General features: G+C 40.4%; 1 protein-coding gene across 1 annotated transcript in view; it reads left to right on the top strand.

Moving 5' to 3' along the window:
* LOC119419522 (histone deacetylase 4) overlaps positions 1-18426 on the top strand; it is a 151130-nt gene extending 132704 nt beyond the window's left edge. Inside the window, exons 23-27 of the mRNA XM_037686857.1 lie at positions 5010-5128; positions 5712-5845; positions 15879-15963; positions 16743-16884; positions 18340-18426. Coding sequence (XP_037542785.1) covers positions 5010-5128; positions 5712-5845; positions 15879-15963; positions 16743-16884; positions 18340-18379 — 520 coding nt within the window. The 3' untranslated portion in view covers positions 18380-18426. The remainder of the gene's footprint in view (positions 1-5009; positions 5129-5711; positions 5846-15878; positions 15964-16742; positions 16885-18339) is intronic.
* The last annotated feature ends 419 nt before the right edge of the window (positions 18427-18845 follow it).

The raw sequence follows: 18845 nt of genomic DNA on the forward strand, positions 1-18845 counted from the left end.
TTTACTAGTATGGACCATGTGTGTCTGAAATAAAGTTTTTGATTGATACTCCGGTGTGACTTATAGGCCCGGAAAATACGGTATGACCTAAACAAGGTCTTTATGACAAAACATCTATTGAGCATTTTTTTAAATTCGTGTTTACCATTTTTTTTTCTTTTGTCCCCCAATTGGAACAAGATCCAGATATCATTCAATTTAATTTTTATCATGTCCTGGAGATCATATCAAGACCCCAAATGGTGTTTCAAGACCCACAGTGGACTCCCGACCCCAACTTTGGAAACCAACATTTTAGACGGTTTATTCCAAACATTTAGTAAAGAAATACATTACTGTGCCAAACATTCAAACAGTTTTTACAGAGAATCACTGCACTTCCACATATTCAACCACATGATACTGATAGTTTATGTGTGTACAGTGTACAGTTCTCCTCCCCCTCCTTCCATCCTCGCTATCCATTTCGGGGAGGTGGGGTAAAAGGGGGTGCATGCCTTGCAGCCATCACCTTCCCATTCCTCTGCTGGCCTGTGCCACGTTGCATTTACTGGGGATCAAGTTTGAGTCTCCAGAAAGAACAGAAAAGGAAAAAAGATAAGAAAATTGGCTCTAATGAAAACCAGAAGCATCGTCCCTCTCGCTCTCTCCCTCTCTGTTTCTCCCCTTTATTTTCCCTTCCCCCACCTTTCCTCCTCCAAGTCCCCCTCTTTGCCATGAACTTGGAAAGAAGAGAGAGCCGGAGAATTAAATTTAATTCAAAACAGCTCTCTGCAGCTCCAGATGACAGGGCTTTGAAGTGTAAGTGTGCGTGTGTGAGTTTTTCACTCTCGTCTTCTCCTACATTTTTATTTTTTTTAATGAACGAAGGGGGAAAGCCTTCAAGCGCTACAGTTTAACCTTTCACTTGCTGGTTTAGATAAAACTGCTCCCTCTAAAGGACAGATCACACTTCCTCCACCTGACTCTGAAAGATAGAGGAGAATTAATTTATTGTGCGATAATTTTGATATTAACAAGTCATGCATGATGAAACCAGCATTGAAACAAAGATTTACTTCTGTACTTTATGTCTAATACTTGAAAGTCATATTTTTGAACTCTCCAAGTACATAAACACAAGCCTACCACTCCACAAATAATACTGTAAACCTGTTGCTAGGTAAACCAAACAACCCCAAACAGATGATGCTATGCAACGGACAAGTGACTCTAATCTCAGTTAAAATCGGATTGGGTGTGAGCCGACCATTTTAAAAGGTTGTAACCCATTTTGCTCAGGATGTTCTATTACATGTGGATTAGTCGTAAAGTCTCCCATAATTAACAAAGTGTCCTTTTCATCTCTCCAAACGTAGCCTCTGATTCACGACCCGTTAGTTCTCCTCAAAGCTGACTGGCTTCCTTCTTTGCCAGTCTGCTAATTGATCGCTGTGGCTAGTTATTTCCTTAAATGTCTGGGTATTATTCCTATGGGTGGGGTCTGGAACTGATGACACCAGCAGTATTCACCTTCACAAACCAGAACCGTTTCTGTTTGTGTTCAAGGTTGGTGGAGGAGGTGTGGAAGCTGTCAGTGGTTTAGGTGTCCTTGGTAGTCAAGGTTTTTCTGCATGTCTGTTGCTGACTCCTGTTATTAAGTGTGAGGTATTTTATGGCTCAAATGTTAATAGACTAAGGTTGTGGGTAAATTATTTAATACAGCTGATATTCTTCATGTCTCAGTATTGTCTGTTCCCTCTCTCCATCAGTCGTTCTCAGTAAAGCTCTTTCATCTTCCATGCATGACGTTTTTCCCTGACATGCTGCCAGATCCTCTCAAGAGTACAGTGACGCACGCGCTGCATGTCTGGGACTCCCAAAAACCTCTTAAAGCTCCGTTCCACCTCTTCCTCAGACAGCTGTGTGTTTTTTAGAGTGTTGTGTTGTAATGGTGGGGGGCAGAGGAAGGGTTGAGCTCAGCTCAGGGCTGTAATTAGGCGGTGAGCAAGAAATGGAAAAACCTGTGGCCTACGGAGTTCAGGGTAAGCTGCCTGCCCACATCCAGCGAACCAGCAACCATGTTCCTGAGGTCAGCAAAGTGCAGGGGACCTACAACAGAACCTTGTGGTACTCCGTCACTCAAAAACCTCACCAAAACACTACTTGCCCATATAACCCAAAAACCTAAAATAAAAATTTGTTGTGCAGAGTCAGAATCAGAGAAAAACACTTGTTTGCCAGCTGGAAAGTTCAACTGTGTACAAGCCAAGTGAAACCTGCTACTGTAAATTAGACTAAAAGCACTTTTAAAAAAAATTCAAATAAAAATACACCATACTCACTGCCAACCATGAAATCAAACATAAAAAAGGTTATCTTGAACTTATTCAAACAGTGCAGTTTAAAATAGTTGGCACTCATTGTAAATACAGCCCTTTTATCTGAATAAATTAGTCAACAAATCTGAGTGAAAATACTTATTAATACATCAAAACTCTTTATTTTTCTATCCCAAACGGCTCGTCCATGGACATTGCCATTTTTGACCTATTTTCAGTCACTTCTGCTGTTTCTGTAGGTAAACAAGCACTTGGTAGTTGGCAGCCGTTCATAAATTTAGCTTATGATTGCATTAACTCAAGGACACATTATCTATTGATATGAGAAAACAATTGTGCAGATTTTGTTTTTCTTCATGAAAACATATTTATGACATGGCATTGCCATAAATTCCTTTAAGCTGCTCATGTTTTTTTAAAATACTCAAGAAATGTTCTGGTTTTGGACTTCCATTATTGGTAAAAATGTTTTTTCTGTCTATAAAAAAATTAACTGTGCAAAAAAAAAGTATTCATCGCTTCATGCAAAATATATATTTCTAAAGGCTTTGACTGTATTCAAACCTTTTTTGTAAAGAACCAACAAAGTTTGACCTAAAAGATGAACAGATGAAAGTGCACAACTATAGTAGATAAACCAAAAAAGTCCATGCTCAATAATCCAGGTATACAATCCAACAATTTTCAGTCAGGTCACCTGGACCGGTTTTTTTGCTGAAACGTTTCACCTTCCATCCAGAAGGCTTCATCAGACTTTTTTGGTTTTGAACCAGTTTGACATGACTGTCGATGAGGAAGATGGCCTGCAACTGAGGAGGAGGCGTGCCAAAGACACCATCTTAGCACCAACATAACTGGTTTGTTCCACTTTGGAGTAAGCTGTTTGGGGGAAGAATCAGTTTTGTATGTTTCCTTGACTGATGAAGCCTTCTGGATGGAAGGTGAAAACGTTTCAGCAAAAAAAAGAAACTGTCCAGATGACCTGACTGAAAATTGTTGTATAGTAGATAAACAAAAATTATTGCTGTGCAAAATAAATTATAAAGACAGATTTTAAGAATAAATGGGGAAAAAATAAAATGCAGGAGACTTATTTAGTCAGAGTACAAAGTCAGGTTAAAACTAAAGAAAATAAATACATTAAATAATGCAAAATATTGTTCAAAATTTTGGAATCATTGAAATAATTGTCTGCATTAAAATAGCTTTATTCAATGAAATTTTTGCATGCATAACTTTATTGTTTTGTTTGCATCTTTTATGATATGGACCAATGTGCCTAAATTAAAAGGTAAATGAATAATCCTATTTTTATGTTCATTACAAAACTGGTTCCTTTTAACTTCAACCAGTATGACCCAGTAAACTCCAAAGAAGTTTCCAGCCACAGCTCGCAGTGAATCATTGCACAGAATCCCAGTGTTGATTACCGGTAGATTTTTCTGTCTTTGCTCACCAGTTGTGTGCCAAATGAAGTTTGTATACAAACAACCCTCAGTCACCACACCCATCCAGTGTTAGAATTATCCTCCATAATTAACACACGTGCACACATGCAATTATATCCATCCTCCTTTTTACTTTGGGACTGTGGAGTGGATCGCTGCCTCCAATTTTCCAGGCTTTCCACTTCAAACGTTTGTGGAAATTATTCCTGCCACACACTAAGCCTACATATAAACGTAATCTGTGGATGTTTGTTTGGAAAAAGCTTGAATAGGAGGGAAATATTGTAAAAGAAACGTTAAGTGAGCCTATCACTCACTGTAAAACAAGATTTTGGATGGCGACCTGGCTTTCCCTTTCCAGATGAAGTATCCTGATGAATTTGTTGGTTGTCCATCAAGTTCTTTAAGTTGCTCCAAACGGGATTCCTTCCTTGGTGTTTGCAATGGAAGACCCTACTAGTGGCAGATTGTTCAGATACCATAGCTCACAGGGTCACGGGGATGGAAATTCTACAGAGGAGCTCGGAATAAAACTGCTGCCCCTCATTGAAATGGATCAGTTGAGGTGGTTTGAGCAACTGATTAGGATGCCTCATGGGCACCTCTTTTTGGGGGTTTTCTAGGAATGTCTGCTGGAAGGGGAGTCCCAGAACTTGCTGGAGGGAACATGTATCCTCTTTGACATCTTGGGATCCCCAGAAGGAGGTCTAAAGTCTTGCTGGGTAGAGGTCAGAGGGATGTCTGGAGTTCTCTCCTGGACCTGTTTTCTATGCAATCAGACCATGGATAAGCAGCAGAAAATGGATCAATGGACTTTGGATCTCTTATCTTATTTTGCCAGACAAAGGCAGATTTACAAATTCCATCCATCCATTATCTTTACCGGTTTCTTCCTTTTTGGGGTCACAGGGGTCACTGGTGCCCATATCCAGCAGTCACTGTGTGAGAGGCGGGGTGCACCCTGGACAGGTCACAAGTCCAACAGATGGTCACAAAGAAACAAATTAGACAAACATTCACTCTCTCACTCACACCTAGGGACAATTTAGTTACCAATCAGCCTAACATGCTTGCTTTTAGACTGTGGGAGGACACTGGAGTACCTGGAGAAAACCCACCAATGCACTGAGAGAACATGCAAACTCCACCCAAATGCAATATATAAAAAAAGGAAATGTGAAAAAGTATAGCTTTTATTCATTTTTATTTATTTATTTTTTTTGTCTCTTTCTCACTCTAGAACGGTGGTCATGCCCATCGCCAATGAGTTTGCCCCAGACATCGTTCTGGTGTCTTCAGGCTTCGATGCTGTAGATGGACATGCCCCACCCTTGGGAGGATACAAACTGACAGGCAAATGTAAGTACCAATCATATTGATGCAGTTCAGTAAAGCTTTTTATTATAAAGCAATTTATTCAAAGTTTTAAAATCGGATCAAACATTTGTTATTGACTTGTCTTCAGACAGAGATGTTCTTGTGCCAGGAAAGAGCTTTTCAGAAACCGCCACGCAGATCCCAAATAAGAGCCGGGGTCTATGGGTGGTTTAGAGAGGATTATAGGAAGAGGAGATGGACCAGAATTCAGTGGGAATAAAGTATGATTGAATGCATATAGTTGAGCTTCCCTCCTCCTGAACGGAAAAACATCAAAGGCTGAGACAGATTAAACGCAAGGCCATATTTATTAAAATTAAACCTGGTTCAGATTAGGGCTTGTTTTTTTGGCCTCCAGAAAATCCGCAGAGCTCTCTTTTTCCTCTTTTCCACTTTCTGATGCTTCATCCGTACCTTTTTTTTTTGTTGGTTTATTTGTTTTTCCTTTTATCAAAATCCAAAAAGGAAGTTATAGGCTCAGCTGCATTTTTCACTCATTTCTTTTTTCCCTCTCTTACTTTTTGTTTCTTTCCTTCTCCTCGCTGTCATTTCCTTTGGTTTTCAGGCTTTGGCTACCTGACCAGGCAGCTGATGGGACTGGCGGGCAGTCGGTTGGTGCTTGCCTTGGAGGGGGGTCACGACCTCAAAGCCATATGCGATGCCTCTGAAGCCTGCATCTCTGCTCTGCTTGGCAACGAGGTAAGAATTTAGCCAATAAGACACAAGAGGATGATGACTGTTAAAATATTATCTGAAATGATCATCAAGCTGCTGAGAATTACAGGTAAAATGGGAGCGTTTACCTGCATAGTTGACTAATAAAACTTTCAGCTTGGAAAATAATTACATATTTCCAAATAAATTAAATGCACTAAACAAAAATAAGTGCAACTAATGCTGAAGTTTCATACCTAAACCTTAAATGTGACTACTTTTATTATGGTGCCCTTCATATTATGGTTGCTTTACATTTGTTCACATTATTGGCTTTGTTGTCCCTTACTCGGAGAGAAGAAGTGGAATTGGAAATACCTTCTATCTGTCCACGTGTTCGTGCATGCATCCTTGCGTGCATCTTTCCGTGCACGTTTTGAACACGATAACTTGAAAACTAAGGGAGGTACCAAATTTTGTTTTGGTGTGTGGCAATGTCTAGGAGTGAGAAAGGTTCCTTTTTGAAATTGGGTTGCCACATCAAAATCCAAGATGGACACCACCAAATATGTATGTGTGTGTGTGTGAACTGACCACCTCTGTCATTTGAGGAAACTATGCTTTTTAGTTTTTATATTGCGTAAATGTTTAGTTTCCTCAAATGACTGGGGTGGACCTTGGGGTGGCTAAAGATTCATCTATGGTGGCCAAGGCCATCATTGGCCACCCACTAGCTCTGTCATTGCACCTTGTTGTGGGATTGAACACAAAAATTGCTCCCTCCGCTCACCAGGATTCGTCACTCTGTCCCGCCGCGGACGAACAGAAAACACCCCTAACATACCTCTGTTCTTCTACACCAGGGATATTCAATTAAAACTCGCTGAGGTCCAGTTACTAAAATTCCCTCCTAGTAAAAGGTCTGAACTAAAAGGTCTGTTTGTCTTTGATGGTCTTGTCTACCTGTATTCACATTTTCACTGTTAAGGGCACTTTAGAGTAAACAACAAGCTCTTTTACCATATTTAAAAGTAGTCCCAGACAAATAACTTTAGGGCCTTTATTTCAGATTAAAACAGAAAGCTCAGAATAAAATACATCTTAAATGTGCAAACTGAGCCTTCTTTCTCTTACATTGAAGCAGTCCAAGCCTAAAGAATTGAAGGCTTACACTTAAAGTAAAAAAGTTAACATCTTTAGAAAACAATTTTTTAAAAAGTGGCTCTTTTAGTATATAAAAAAAGTGTAAACAGAGCAAATAAAATATATATTATTTTGCTTAAAGAGGCACCAACCTATAAAAATTTTAAGTTTTCAAGTAAAACACTTCAGAAAATAAAAATGGCTCTTTTAGGAAACAACTGAAAACAGAGCATTTAACACCACCTGTTCTCTTCTAATTATTTATTTTACTTTTCTTAATGAGAGAAATGGACATAGGATTGTCCTGCCAGTAAATTAAATCTTGGTTAGAATGGAATCCGAGTCTTTCTTATGTAGCTGAAGATTATCAGTAACATCTGTAGACTCAGCAGTGGCTCTGAACAGCTGCAGCTGTGCCAGAACATCATCTGCTAATATTTCTGATTTTCTTCTTGCTGTTGATGCTGACGTCGGGATTTGTTTGATTTTTTTCACACATCTCTTCTTCTTGTTTTCCGTTTAATAATATCGCAGCAACAACATTTAAGCACTCCTTCAGGACTGTCCCATCACTAAATGTTTCTTTATGTTGCTCCAAAATCCACAATACCTTGAGTGAGCATTCAGCAGCTGTTGGGCTGTAAAAGTATTTGTGATGTAGGGTCGGTCTGTCATACAGGGCTTGCAGTTCGGCTAATTTGCTGCTCTCTGCTCAGACTTCAGCAGATAACGTTGCTCAAAAAATGTAATGAAGAGCGCTTCACGTTGCCACTTTTAATTAATGCAACCGTTTCGGTGCATATGAGGCAAACAGGTTTTGAGCTGCCTGCCGGAAGAATGAACAATAATTTCTCTGTTCATCTTTAAAACAGCAGCTTTCAGCATCAACTTTTCTTATTTTGGAGCACGACATGCCGTCTCTTCCTCTCCGCTCCTCCTCGGCTCTAATCTGGCGAGAGCTCGCTGTGCAGGGAAAACTCAAGATTCGATTGGCTCATTCAGAGTGACACTATTACAGTAACACCTGAAGTAGAGTGAACCCACAAAACACCTCCCATGTCTCTGCTTGACTCTGGAAAAATGCTGCATGAAAATGATCTATTTTCCTGAATTTATCGGGAACGGGTCCGGATGGAACCATTGCTCGTCCGGATTCGGACCGAGGTCCGCCTATTAGTGACCTCTGTTCTACACAATGCAACTCCTACCCACTTGAATGTCTTGCAGCAAAAACATTAAGGTTTACTCACATTCACTGTTGTTACGATGAGGGCTAGCTACGGGTCACCGGTCACTGCAGCTAGCCGTTGCTAGCCGTGGGCCTCAGGCCTCCTCTCGGACTCAGGACCCGCCTCCAGCTCACGTCGCTCCCCCCGGCTCGAACCTCCCTCAGAAGCGGCATCTCACACTAACAATAAATCAAGGAAACATGAATTCAGTTTTACCAGTTGTATTCAAATCAAGGCAGGAAAAGGAAACAATTTACAGCGCAGGCCAGTCCAGTCTATGACGCGATCACAAACCGGAAGAGCAGATGTCCTGTGTCATTACTCATTTATAGGGCCCCGACTCCTCCTTCGCAGAAGGGGAGCTCAACCGGTCTTGTGTTTGAGGGGGCGTGACTAAGTGTGATCTCAATGGATCTTACATGATTTGACGTGTAAGAAAATAGGAGATGGTGCTTCAAAAGCCTTTCTACGCGATATAGCAAGCAGAAATAAACTCTGTTCCTTGATAGGTATATATCCCGTCTCTGAGCAGATCAAAAACCCCAGGACCAGTCTAGATAAATATCTAACACCGTTCAGTTCCAGCCAAGAAGAACACTCATCTCCAACACTACAATCAGTCACTATTCAAATCTCCCAGTGACCGGGAGCGTCGGGTGCCGCTTGTTCATTCTGCTTCCGCATCAACAACTCCGTTTACCTCACTTACATGTTCATACATCGTGTTTGTGCTGCTGTGATTAGCCAATGAAACTATGCAGTGTACAAACCACTCATTTACTTCGTTTGTTGGAGATAATTCTGTCTTCAGCCTTTTAAAGCTTTTAGAACTTGTCTCGTTCATCTCCAGTCTGAAGTACGACGACTTCACTTTATCTGCCATAGCACTTTTGAAGCTGACGCTTGGATGGAAGGACGGAGCTGACCCGTCACTGGAGCCGGCGAATTTGCTAGCTGTGTGGAAGAAAATGATAGTTATCTTGTCTTAAATTCATTTATTTTCAGAAAATTGACCACTCTGATGTTTTGCTACAGACCAGACTTTTAGAACAGCCTTTCTGTAACTGCTTAAGCCATTTCTTCCTCTAAATTATGCAAACACATAAACATTTACGACTCTTGGGACTCTTTCATGTGGCTTGACATCAGTGTTTATAATAGGCAGTGTCACATTGCGAAAAAACACAAATATCCTCGTGTCCTTCAGCTTTCATATTAAACAAGTTTATGTGCAGATATATTTATTGCATGTGTGCAATTAAAATGTTCAAGTCCAGGATGAAATCAGTCCCGCTGAAAGTTGTTTTGTTCATTCTTGGGGCTCTTGTTTGTGCTCTGCAGATCTGCTGGGTTATAAATACACAAATTGTAAAATTAAAAACTTTACAGGAACTTTGAAGTGGTAGACTTGGCTTTATTTGCTCACATTATTGAACGTATCTCTCTGTGTCAAACCCGTCAAATAAGGTAAACTGTTTAACTCAGGTTGGATTAAGTCTTTACTAACACCTCTTTTAGAGCTTTGGTCTGTAGCACCAGCGTAACATCTGGTAAGGCTTCAGACATTCAAGGACACCTCGGAGAGTCTGCAGCGTTTTGCTGTCATGAAGTTTTGTGTGCAGGACTTCCAGTTTGAAGGACGCTCATTTTACTCGCACCACCACCCTGCAGACAAGTAATGAAGTGAACCCAGGTCTTTGCTTCTTATGTTTCAGCGGCCTGCTGGGCAGCCCCGCTGGCAGGGGTTTGAGGAGGTCTCTGGATGGGTGCCATGGTGAGCTGAGAATTTGAAAATAGGCAGGAGGCAGGGGAGGTGGGGGCGTCAATTGCCTCTGCCCTGCAGGGCACCGCTCTCACCGAAGGCCCCGTCACTGATCCACATCTGAAAACGCTTACCCTCACACCTCTTCCAGCAGGGTCAGCCTGGGTCTGGGGATCAGATAATAAAAGGAAATGGAGTAATCATTTGAAGCCAAGAGGGAGGAAACTATTGTTATTCAGCAGCCATAGAGTGTTGCAAGTCTGAAAATGTTCAGGATCAAATCATCCAAATGCAGGCTCTTTTTAAACATGTTTTATAGCACTGGGTAAAAAGAAGTTATTTCATGACTTGTATTTGTAGGTAGATGTGCCATTTTTACTTTGAGAATTAAATGTTGCAAAAACACACAACAGCACCTCATCAGAAAATGGGATGACTTTGATAAAATGATAAAAAAAAATATTTTGTGCAGGCCTAAAGTTTTCAGTAGCTGACAGCAAGTGATGTCAGCTGTTTGAACAAAGAGATATATTGCTGTACTTGCTGCCGTACACGTCACACCGCCATAAAAATCGCATCAGTCCAATATGTCTTATAAAGTGGAAAAAACAAATACGTCGCTTCGCCGTATTAGTCGCATCTATTACGCGTCACCACTGAACCCAGAAATCTGGACCAGTGTTGTGCCAAAAATCGATTGGCTGCCAAATGGCAGCCGCGGGAGCGTGCACAGGAGGACTTTAACAAGATTAACACTTAAAAACAATTGTTTGCTCAGAATTATAGCAAAGGTGTGTCTCAGTCTAACTTTTCTTTAATAAATGCACTTTGACGTCCAAATCAGTAGCATTTCAAAAGCCGATTCGCTGAAGCACGCAGAGGGACGACTCATTGTGCATTTCATCGAAATTTAACAAGATAACTACCTAAAAACAATTATTTGTTTGTTCGAAATTATAGTAAAAGGTGCGTCTCAGTTTAACTTTTCCTTAATAAATGCACTTTAATGGCCAAATCAGTTGCATTTCACGTGGGCGGCGAAATGCAGCTGATTAGACGTTTGCTTCAGGAGTTCCAGAGTGAGACGAAGGTGGCTAAGTATGGCAAGCCAAGTGTCTCATTAATAGCCACTTTCACCTATTAATGAGACACTTGGCTTGCCATATTAGTCGAGGGCCCTCTACTCGCTGAAAATGGTAGTATTCAATATTTTCCATGCCAGAATGATTGAAATCGTCAGATCTCAGCCAAAAATTGGTTATAAATATGGGGAAAAAGCATAAATAAGTCGCTTCACTGTATAAGTCGCAGTCATGCTAATTTATGCAAAAAAACTGCAACTTATACAGTGAAAATTATGGTAGTTGTTTAAGGCTTTGATAGCCGATAGTGAGAAAACAAGCTAAAATATTCCAGATCAGATCAAAATGGTAGGAAAAAGGTTTTATTATATTTATAAAGGGCTGTGTAACAGACTGGCCATGTTTCTGGATGATATGCTATTTCAGTTCGTTTATATAATGCCAAGACACAACAGAAGTTATCTCAGGGCGCTGTACCGGACAAGACTAAAGGCCGGAGCTTTTGTTTTCAGTGTCTTGTTGCGGACACAATTAACAACTCTGGTGACTATTTATGCCCTTCATGAGCCTAAAATTGTCTTCAAACTGGCTGTCGGTGCTTTTACTAGGCAACAGCCTACGGTGTCCACTTTAAACTTGTCCAGAGAGTGAGTTTTTCCTTCAAGAATAAAGTTTAATTTGTACATCTGTGTGAGGGTGTGTGTTTGCTGAGACCTCAGCTGGATGAGCTGGTCAGCTGTTTCTTTTGTTTATTTTGCTTCAAACTCTTGAGGCTTTGGAAGCCGCCTGAATCCGTTATATTACCGTCATTAAAAAAAAAACCTTTGGTCCAGCTCTACAGACGTAATGTCTTATTTTTGGTTTACAGGTTTTGGTTTAGTGAATCCCCATAGTGCACATTTACATACGAGACTTATTTTATTTTATGAAAAAGACTAATATGGTGTACGCTTTATTTTATTTTATGAAAAAGACTAATATGGTGTACGCTTAATAAACTAAGTTATAATTGGCTTATTAGTCTTAATAAACCCAAAAGTTGCATCTTCTTGTGCTTTCATTGCTTTACTGTTTACAAGTAGTAGGAATGCAACTGACGAGTGTTGCTTTTGAGCATTACCCCCCCCCCCCCAAAAGAGCTCAAATTAGCTGTGAAAAATAGCAGAATGAAGTTTTATCGCCAAGTCTCTCCTGTTAAATAGCTCATGAATGATGCGTTTGCAGCTATGCTAGTCAACTCTGACCTCTGGACTATTTGGTGATTGCTCACAAACAGATGTTGGCCAACTCCTAACCACGGTTGTTAGCAATTATTTGATAAACAACAAGCTAATATGCTAATTGCTACCAGCTGCCTGTGTGAGGTTAAGTGTGTCTGCACTGCAGTTACAGTAAGATGCTCGACTTCACCTGTTTCCCTTTTAGGCCCGACTGTTCCCCACAAATCCAAAGCAAACCTACGACTTTATCTGGAAAAGATCACCTGTTTTGCACAACGCACGTGATTACCTCGTTCAGTTGGCGTAACGTAATCGGACGATTTTAGCGGCCGCCATCACATGCGCATGGTGAAACGGTAAACAATGGATGCCTTGTGCACTTTCTTTTGCTGAACAAGTGGAATTCCTGCTCTTTCCACTGTTTTGGTTTGAGCCTCCCTCAGGAATGTTTTTACCAGAGCACATTCCTCTCTTTCAGCTCATGGCTTTCCACGGTGTCTCGGTTTTGTTGGCTGAGCCTTGTGCTTTGTGCGATGGCTGCATCACGCACAGGGATGTAGACGTCCTCAGAGATCATCAGCCTGAAGGACGTCTTTCACTCTGTCTCTCAGACTGCAACGCATTTGATGTCCAACTAAAAGAACATCCAAGAACACAAAGTAAAATAAACTGAAATGTCGCCCCGGATGACGTCATGCACAAATGTAAGCTTGTTCATAGTATTCGGCTCATTTGGGTCTTTATTGTACCTGCTGACTGGGGGCCTCTGGGGTACCATGACAAGAGTCATTAAAATTTATAAGTGTGAGGCCCGGCTGTCAATCAAACTGACAAGCTGCCCCAGCCCAGCCCTGCTTCAAGGTGAACTCCACCAAACCCCAGAAAACCCCTGACCTTTCTCTGACTGGGAGCTGAGGGGGAAGCTGGGTCAGCAGAGCTGGGACCGGCTCGAGTTGTGGTGGTCCATGGCTGCAGCCGGAAACTTGGAGAAGCAAGTTTTGACTGAAATGCTTGATGGTTTTGAGTCTTCCAACGTGGAAATTTTGAGGTGGGAGTAATGAATAAGTTCTGCTGTCTCCCACTCAGCCACAGTTAAAGCAATACATCACTATCAGACCGAGCTGGTTTAATACACGTCAGCTGATGACTTTTCTTGGCTGTCCATTTTAAAGGGCACAGAATTTATTTACTTATGGCAACAGTTATCAGCAAAACCAGGCTGGATCCAAACCTCACCCTGCTGTTTTTGTTCTCGACTGTAAATGCAAGCACTTTGATACATTCATTCATTCAACCTTTATTTATACAGGTTAGTCTCATTGAGTCACGAGGACTCATTTTCAAGAGAGACCCGTTTTAGACAAACCACAGATAAGGTATAGACAAACAGCCATAAAATGCATATAAATTTTAAAAATAATAAGTAAATAAAAGTAATGATATTAAACAAAATAAAATCAAGCTACAGTATGAAACAAGGTAAAATACTAAAATCATGAACATGTCTGCATTGATTTTTGCATTTAAATTAACATTTATTTAAAATCTCTTAGAGAGATCAAAGTCAGCAGCTTCAGATCTTTTTGCAAAGTGCTCCAGGAGCGGAGTAAGAAAAGGCCTTTTTGCCACGTTCAGTCTGCACTGAGGGGACACTGCAGGTAATGATGGCCTGAGAGCGCACGCTGTAACTGCACTGACAATGTGACACGTAGGACGAGATATATGAAGGCAGCAGACCAAGGAGTCATTTAAAGATGAAAATGTACCCATATGAGAGCCTGCTGAAGTTAATGATGACCAACTGACCAAAGAGTACAGAGTGCAGTGATGGGTAAAGTAGTTACAGTTATAAATCTTAGCATGCCATCATAGGCAGCATCCAACATCTGCAAGTTGCTTGCAGGAGCATTCATATAAATAATGTCACCATAGTCAATGGCTGGAAGGAAAGTAGCAGCTACAAGGCATTTCCTGGCATTCAGAGTTCAGCAAGATCTATTTCTGAAAAATATACCTGGTTTTAATTTTATTTTATTTATTGAGTTTTCAACATGTGGCTTAAAAGAGAGATGTGCATCAACCAGGATTCCCAAGTATTTGTAAGAATCCGCTAACTCAATAGGAACACCATTCGTAGATAAGATAGAAAGAAGAACTGCTGGCACCAACTTTCTGTCTGAAAACAACATCCCCTTGGTTTTATAAGCATTTAGCACCAGTTTGAGATGGAACAAATCCAACTGAGTGATGTCGAATACAGACTGTAAGAGCTGGAAAACCCGAGCAACTGTTTTAGCAGGACAATAAACCACGGTATCGTCGACATAGAAATGCAGTTACATGCATGTAACTTGAAGTTTATACCAATAAAAAAGGCAGTTCCAATAAGTACCTTACCTGAGGTTTAAAATATTTAAAGGTGCAAAAGGCTAGCTGTCTTCTTTTAGTCACAAACAATCTCATTACGATTCAGGATTTGTTTTAGGCCAAGTTCATGTAGGACACCAGCCGTGGCTTTCATAAACCTGTTATTTGAAATTTTGCTCAGTGTCTTAGATAAAGTTGGTCATATAGCAGATAAGTTTGTAACTTTGCAGTGTACACAACTGTACGTTTGCATGCACCTTGGTCCGTTCCTGAATGCATGATGTAGCTTGTCGTGCCACAGCAGGATTAAAGTATCCGTCTTCCAAACTGCCTTTTTCCCTTCAGTCCCGTGGTCTCCTCCTACGCACTATTTGTTTTAATTAAATTAAAAAAAAACTTTTAAGTCTTGGCCATGCGAGTCAAACTGACTATGACTTTTTCACTTTCCTCTCTGGTATCCTGCATCCAAAATGTCAAGCCAAACCTCTTAGTTTTTTCCCCTCCTTTTCTTTATGTTTCTCTTTTCTCGTTTCCATGTCGGTGCGTTATTCCGCTGGGGTTATGACAGAGCAGAAAAGGGAAGTGTTGTCTTTGCTGGAATGTGGAGCTAAATGAGCCCGTTGAACAAAATGGGATGAGAAAGCGTCGTATGAGCAGTCAGCCAAAGGGGAAATTAAATCATTCCGGGTTAGGAAGGCACTTCAGGGAATAACTCTGTGGCTTGAAGACTTTCATAGACTTAGCCCCGTTTGCAGAGGTGTGTGTGTATGTTTGTGTGAACAAGCACTTTCCAAGTTTTTGCATCTGCGTACACCCATACTTGTCCTTAGAGTGGGATTCAGAACAAAGCTCACTGTGTAGTTTGTGTCAAAGAGTAGCAAAGCTGTTTCTTAGTGGGAGGAGGTAGCTGGACATTGTTCCACAACTTTTTGGACCGGCTCAACAGTGGGTTGTGGTCTACTTTAAAAAAAGGAAAGATCCTGTACACCACGAGGGACCCGTGGAAGGTCAAACGGGGTTTTGGAGCGAACGTTCTGAACACCTGTCAGGCACAGTTGTAGAAATACCCACTGTATGCAACACTTATTATATCTAAAAATAAGTTGCTCTAATGCTCAATACCTTCAATTGATGCTTTTTTATTTTGGAGAAGTTAAATTGGATTAAAAGTATTTTTTAGTTCTGTCAAATTTAACTGACGCCGTTTATGTAGAAAAAAAGTGCACTAGCATTAGACAGACATAACGTGGAAATGTTTTCAATTTTGTTTTTTAGTTGGATCCAATTCCTTATGAAGTGCTTCAACAGAGACCAAACGCCAACGCTGTGCGCTCCATGCAGAAAGTCATCGAAGTTCATGGTAAGTACGTCACTTTCATCGACCAGCCCGCTGCATGGACATGTTTTATTATAGTGCAATACTTTAATTTATTCAGCCTATGGACTCATAAACCTTTTGTCTGTTCGTAAAGCATTTCAAAATATAAACAATGTGAAACAAAATTCCTAAAGCCTGAACGTATCCTGATGAAACGTAATGAAATAAACTGCTATTTTTGTTTCTCACCATTAAAAAAAATAATGGAAACATTTGACACCTGTGTCATTTCACAAACTCATGCACTTCGGTTTGCAAAAGAAAATGTTCAAACTTTGCAGCAAGTTTGAAAACGGCGCACACAATCTGAGGGTTTGGGATCAGTGAGTGGTCCGGCTGCGTTTTGCAGAAACGATGCCTTATTTTTGTGTGCATGACTTGGAAATCACATTAATGGACAACACATTAATTATCATTAGCATACTTTTTTAAAACCTATATTTTTTGTCATAAAAGAGCTTCCTCACCACTGTATCGCCATTCGGACAAGTTTGAGACCCAGTAAAGATGCTGCAATTATTTAAAGAAAATATTTACCAATAAATTTTTCTGACATGTTCAAAGTCCAAGCAAAATAATTTGAGACATTTGAGGCTCTTGTGAACAATGTTAGCCAACTAGCCGCAGCCCAGAGATACAGAGTTAGTGTGTCTGTAGATACTGCACTTTCATTTTAGGTGCTAAATCATTCCATCCATTAACACAGTCTACATGTCAACGTTTCAGTGAAACAGTGGTGACATTTGATTTTTCTCCTGCAGGTAAATACTGGCGCTCGCTGCAGCGCTCTGCCTCCACGCTCGGCTGTTCGTTGAGCGAAGCTCTTCAGCGAGACACAGAGGAAGCCGAAACCGTCTCTGCTATGGCCTCATTGTCTGTCGCTAACAAACACATCGGAAAGAGGTTTGTGGCACGTTCTATCCGTGGTTGGACTAAGATCGAACTTTTGTTGCACGTTTAACAGAATTTGTTTGAGGGTTGTATTGATTAGAGTTGGTCAAACTGAAGCTCCAACCAGCAGACAATTAGATCAAGAAACAGTTTGATGCAATTGGTTAAAACCATTTTTTGTACCCCGTCGCAGAGCAAAGAGGGGAATTGGAAATAGCCTCTGTCTCTTAGTTCATCCATACATGTTGTGAGCATTAAAACGGAAAAAAATAAGTGAGGGACTGACTTCCGGTTTTTTTATTTATTTTTTTTTATGTGTGGCTGCATCCAGGCACAAAAAAAGGTTCCTTTCGAAACTGGGTTGACGCCTCAAAATCCAAGATGGCTGCCATCATATATATTTAAACCTCTATCATTTGAGTAAACTATGCTTTCTTGTTTTGACATTGCTTAAAAGTATAGTTTCCTCAAATGATTGGGGTGGTTTTCGGGGTGGCCAAAGCTTAATCTATGGTGGCCAAGGCCACCATTGGCCACCCCCTGGCTCCACCATTGCACCTGGTGATGGATAAAATTGCCCCCTCTGCTCGCCCAGATCTGTCCGTCTGTGCTGCCTGGGACAAGAAAAATAAAATTTAAAAATTCCTTTTTTTATCTACACAGTGTAACTACTATTCACTTGAGTCTTGCAGAAAAAAATTATCCCTGTTCAATTCCAGTCCAGAAAAACACTCATCTCTAAAACTATAAACATTTGTTATTCAAATCCTTCAGCATCCACGTGCCCCTTGTTGCCTTCATTATTTATTCGACTTGTTGCTTACAGTACATGACATGTCTCAGTGATTAATGTCATCATTGATGTCACAAGTAATTAGTGTCAGAATCTGTATTTTTAATTTAGACCCATTTACATTCTTTAAACTTTCCTTTCTCTGGCTATTTTGTCTAGAAGGATTAATTTTAAGGAGGCACCTTTTATATTTCTAAAAATTTTACAGATCTAAAATTAATGACTTAAGAGCTTTTTAAACAGAAAAAGGCAGACAAGGTGAACACGAAGCTGGTGAAAGGAATTTATCTTTTTAGAAGCTACAAATGCAATATAATATGACTTATGCATACATTTGTATATATTTTACATGTAATCTTTTACTAAAATATTAAGTGTTGTCCCTGTTAAGAAGCCCTGTTTCACAAAAAAAATGCAACATTGCAGGAAATTAAGATAAACAGATGTATGAAATTAAACCACAAAAATCACACTTTTTATTTAAGTCATCCAAAAAAACAAACAAGCAAATGTGAAAGATTGTTTATACAAAAGCATGAAAAATGGAGTTAAAAAGGTTTTTGTCCATCATATAAGACTCAATTAAATATATAGTCTCAAGCAGTTTTTTTCTTATATTCAGCTCAATTCTATGAAGTTTACCACTTTACAAGTAAATATTAATTTTCTTTCAGGGTTGAAGAAGAACCAATGGAGGAGGAAGCTCCAATGTAAAACAGACTTCATTAGCCTTCAACCACTCAGACCAGTGATCAACTTCGGCCCATAGAGTCCTCGTACGTCCCTCTACAGTCGTATCGAAGACCCAGTTTGTCTCGAGGACAACCAGAAGAGCCGACAACAGTGGTACAGCTGAAGATGAGCTCTCATCCGTCAGTGGTGCACAGGACAGCTCACATAAACGTGTTGCACTTGATGACGTCGGCCATTTAAAGGTCGAGTCAGTTATCCCAGCTTCGACTGCCCGTGCTTAAAAAAAAACAACAACAAAACTTTTTAACTGCAGCTCTGACTAATGCGCACAGATACGGCAGTTCTCTGTGCGTTCCTTCATCTTCACACTCGTCTCAGAACCACCAGAGCCGCTGTAACCGTGACTCTGCACCGAGGACGGCTTCCTGCTTTTTGGAATAAATGAAACAAAGTTGTTGAATTTTTTTTTTGCGTTTCTGCAAGCTAC

The sequence above is a fragment of the Nematolebias whitei genome, chromosome 13 (assembly GCF_014905685.2).
Source record: "Nematolebias whitei isolate Nwh7 chromosome 13, NemWhi1, whole genome shotgun sequence".
In the NCBI taxonomy this organism is placed as follows: Eukaryota; Metazoa; Chordata; class Actinopteri; order Cyprinodontiformes; family Rivulidae; genus Nematolebias; species Nematolebias whitei.